The sequence below is a fragment of the Olea europaea genome, unplaced genomic scaffold, assembly GCF_002742605.1.
Source record: "Olea europaea var. sylvestris unplaced genomic scaffold, O_europaea_v1 scaffold613, whole genome shotgun sequence".
NCBI lineage: Eukaryota > Viridiplantae > Streptophyta > Magnoliopsida > Lamiales > Oleaceae > Olea > Olea europaea.
The window spans coordinates 2872-6967 of NW_019264482.1; the positions used below are offsets into that span (position 1 = coordinate 2872).

The following is a 4096-nucleotide window of genomic DNA, read 5'->3' on the forward strand; positions in this document are numbered from 1 at the left end:
GTTTAATGTATTTAATGACTTGTACGAGACCGGATATAGCATACTCAGTTAGTAGATAGAGTCACTACACGAGTAACCTAGGTACTGTCCACTGGAAAGCCATTTTTAGAGTGCTACATTATTTAAGGCTCACTCGTGATTTTGGACTGCACTATTCTAGATACCCTGCAGTAATCGAAGGGTATGCTAATGCAAATTGGATATTAGATATGTCAGATACCAAGTCTACTAGTGGATATGTCTTCACTCTTGATGGTGCAGCTGTCTGTTGGAAATCGTCCAAACAGACTTGCATCTTGAGATCTATAATAGAATCAGAGTTCATCGCTTGGACAAAGCAACTGAAGAAGTAGAGTGGCTCCGCCAGTTTGTTGAGGATATTCCAAGATGGTCAAAGCATGTGCCATCAATTTGTGTTTATTGCGATAATCAATCAACAATTGGCAGGGCACAAAGCAATATGTATAATGGTAAGTCTCGCCATATTCGAAGACGACACAATACCATTCGACAACTACTCTCACAAGGTATTATCACTCTGGACTACGTGAAGTCAAAGGATAATATTGTGGATCCGCTAACCAAATGACTAACTCGAGAGCTAGTTGTAAAAGTATCGAGGGGAATGGGCTTACAGCCTATGACGTTGAAATGTATCATGGTGGAAACCCAACCTAGCTGAATGGAGATCCCAGGATCTATGTTCAAAGGGACAACTAAAACATGTATATCTGTGAAATCACTGAGAATGTTCTCCTTCTGCTCATTCCTATGGAGCTCACAGTGATTGGAAGATGCAGGTTAAGCTATGCTTTTAATGACCATTAAGCGTTGTTGTGAAAAACTGAGTTAAGAGTCACCTATGTGAGTGTGAAGTGGGGTCACTTCTATAAGGATTGGCAAGGCTACATCCTTGAAAAAACACTTGCAAAACCAGGCGACGTGTTCATGGTCAAAACGAACACAACAATAAGCACTATGTTGTGACTAGAATGGTCCTGTGTGAGATCTATTGTCTTAGTTTACACAAATGACGAAACAGTTCAAGGATTAGGTCCACTGGTCTGCTAGTAATTCCCAATAGGTTTCACAAGGGAAGGTTCAAAGCTAAATGATACCTATCCTATGCAGGATTGATTCGTTTTACTCTATCTTTCCTCTTGAGTCTTAGTTTCCATTTTTTATTCATGTGGGGGATTGTTAGAATTGAATGAAAAATATTGAATAGAAGTCTCTTCATATGTTGTAACTCAATATTGAATAGAAGTCTCTTCATATGTTGTAACTCAAGTCCCTTCATGTTTTTAACTCCTTTATCAATGAATGGTTTAACTCCTTGATTAATGAGCTAGATTTTCCTCCATTAGTATAAATAGGAGTCTCTCTAGGTTGGAAAATCACAAGTGAAATGCAAGCTTCTTCCTCTAAGCAACAATCTTCTTTTTCTCACTTTCAAGTTCTTCCTTGTGCTTATAATTTCTTTGTGAGATAAAGTATATCACAGTTAGTTCGCAGGCGGTTAACGTAGTGCAGCATGAACCGACAACCGATTGTATCCTGGGAATCGAATACCGATCAAAACCTTTTACACTTCGGTGAGGTGGCGAATTCAACTGTGAATACACAGGCCTTCGGTTTGATTTGATTCTCTAATATTTACCTACAGTACTCACCATTTATATTTGGTAAGACTATTAGGATTCTGCAGCGAAGGGCGTCATAGGTTATTGGTATATGAGTTCATGAAAAACGGTTCTCTAAATAAGTTCCTCTTTACTTCGGATGAGCAGTCATGTAGGGAAGTTCTATATTGGAGATATCGATATAACATTGCACTTGGAACTGCAAAAGGGATTACCTACCTTCACGAGGAATGTCGTGACTGTATTGTTCATTCTGATATAAAACCCGAAAATATTCTCTTAGATGAAAATTATAATGCTAAGATCTCGGATTTTGGCCTAGCACGACTCATAAACACGAATGGGCAGAGACACCGGACGATACTGTCTGTGAGGGGGACAAGAGGATACTTGCTACTGGAATCGCTAGCAAATCTTCTGGTCAATATAAAAGCTGATGTTTATAGTTATGGAATGGTGTTGTTAGAAATCATAAGTGGGAGAAAGAATTTTGAAGTTTCGACCGAGACTAATCACAAAAAGCTTTCGTTGTGGGCATATGAAGAGTTTGAGAAGGGCAACATCGAGGCAATTCTTGATAAAAGGCTTCTTAGACACGAGGTCGACATAGAACAAGCTATAAGAACAATTCGAATAGGCTTTTGGTGCATCCAAGGGCAACCATCTCTTAGAACTATGATGGGAAAAGTTGTGCAGATGCTCGAAGGGATTTCTGAAATACGTACACCACCCCCATCTAAACTCGACCAGTACTATCGCTCAGTTTTAAGTTCTCCCTATGGAGTAATCATTCCAAATAGTGATGAATTCATCTGCTCCTTCATCTCAAACGGCAGCAAATTCTTATTTGGCTTCAGAACAAAATTCAGAAGGGAAAACTTCCTTTCTGCTATAGGAAAAGTCTTGATAAACATAATTTCGTCCAAAAACAAAACGAAAAAATAAGCAGTTTATCAATGTGTGACGTAGATGGCTCAGCACAATTAGGTAACGAAGAGCAGTTGTATCAAATAGAACTCAAGTATAACTTCAATTTCTTGTAATTTTCTGGAAACGATGATTTGACTGGTGATATTTGATATTTAATTAATGAAACTTGGTGTTTGATAGTCATTTTTTTTTGTAAGAATGTATTTTAGAATGGTAAATTGATGTGAAATGTGTGGTTGAAAAATAAGAAAAAATTTTTAATTAACATTTAATATTATTTAATAAAGAATGTATGGTAGAAAAGAAGAGAAAGAAAAATGCATTTTAAAAAAAATGACTACCAAACGGGCCTTATATTCAAGTATATCTTCTTATTTGACCCCATAAGCTGGACATGATTATGCCAGAAGCAGAACCTCGTATTAGTTCCAGAGAAGTCCTAATTGCTGAGAAAGAAACGTCAGTCAGTTACACTATCTAGGCACCTCTGAGTTGAATGAGCTATAAAAGCAAACAATCCAAGGGGCCTGTACAATCCAAGGGGCCTGTAGAAGAATTGGGTATCATTTTCTGGGACCAGTGGCAGTGACCATCAAAGCTTGAGTTCAAGTATGAGGACTCTCATTACCATCAGAAAGTACACTCGGCTGATGTTTGAAAATGTAGTATTAAATCGTACTGACACAATGATTTACGAGCATGCTTGACTAAGTTTAAACTAATGCTTTAAATCATCTTAGGTTATGTTTGGCAATATTTAAATTATCCACATGGAATAATTAAGCGAGTCAAACATATTTTTTATATACACCTTTAGCATGACCAACCAACAACTTACTATTCACTTATTATTTACATATTCCATAAGACTCACATCGTATGAACTTTTAAAAGTACTACCAAATAAGCATTACATGAAACCAATGGACCATAAGTCGCATATAGGCATGGCAAGCAATCAAACTAGTTGCTTTATAATTATGGGAACCTAACAAATACGACTAACTATTGGCATAAAAATGAGTATCAGCTCAAGTATTGCCCATCATGTTCAATTAATATGACTATATTTCAAAATATAATTCAGCGACAGGCACGCAAACATCAAACAGATAACAATGAGTTGAAGATCGCCGAAGAAATTTGAGAATTTCTCTTTTCTTTTCGTTTTTACATGAGGGTCTGATAATACTTGAAATCCCCTAGTTATAATGTTTCACCAAGAATCTGTTGAGAAATAATACAAAGACAAAGAATAACCCGATATTGATTTACAGCTAGCCTGTTTCTATCAAGCACAGAATGGAAGACACCTATTGCAATGCGAAAGAATTCAACGTTTGAAAACTATCTACTCTAGGGAAACAAATTTTCTGAAGAGGAGTTTGATAGAATCTCCAAATCCCCATCACTTGAGGCATATTTGGTAGAAAGAATTGTATAGCACTACATAGTACTAAAAACGGAGAAGAAGCTAAGATTTTTTTCATTAGACAATATGATTGTGTCCAATATTGCATGCC

The 4096-nt window shown here is 36.9% G+C and overlaps 1 protein-coding gene across 1 annotated transcript; it reads left to right on the top strand.

Moving 5' to 3' along the window:
• Positions 1-723: 723 nt before the first annotated feature.
• Positions 724-3054, top strand: LOC111389708 (G-type lectin S-receptor-like serine/threonine-protein kinase At1g34300). The gene is made up of 3 exons (XM_023014654.1): positions 724-800; positions 1667-2543; positions 2962-3054. Exons 1-3 carry the CDS (start codon positions 724-726, stop codon positions 3052-3054), a joined length of 1047 nt encoding a protein of 348 aa, XP_022870422.1.
• Positions 3055-4096: the final 1042 nt, after the last annotated feature.

Coding starts and splice junctions, on each gene's coding strand:
- LOC111389708 (XM_023014654.1), top strand. CDS start 724: ATGTATATCTGTGAAATCACTGAGAATGTTCTCCTTCTGCTCATTCCT. Junction 801..1,666: donor ACAGTGATTGGAAGATGCAG/GTTAAGCTATGC, acceptor ATTTACCTACAG/TACTCACCATTTATATTTGG. Junction 2,544..2,961: donor TCCTTTCTGCTATAGGAAAA/GTCTTGATAAAC, acceptor TGACCCCATAAG/CTGGACATGATTATGCCAGA.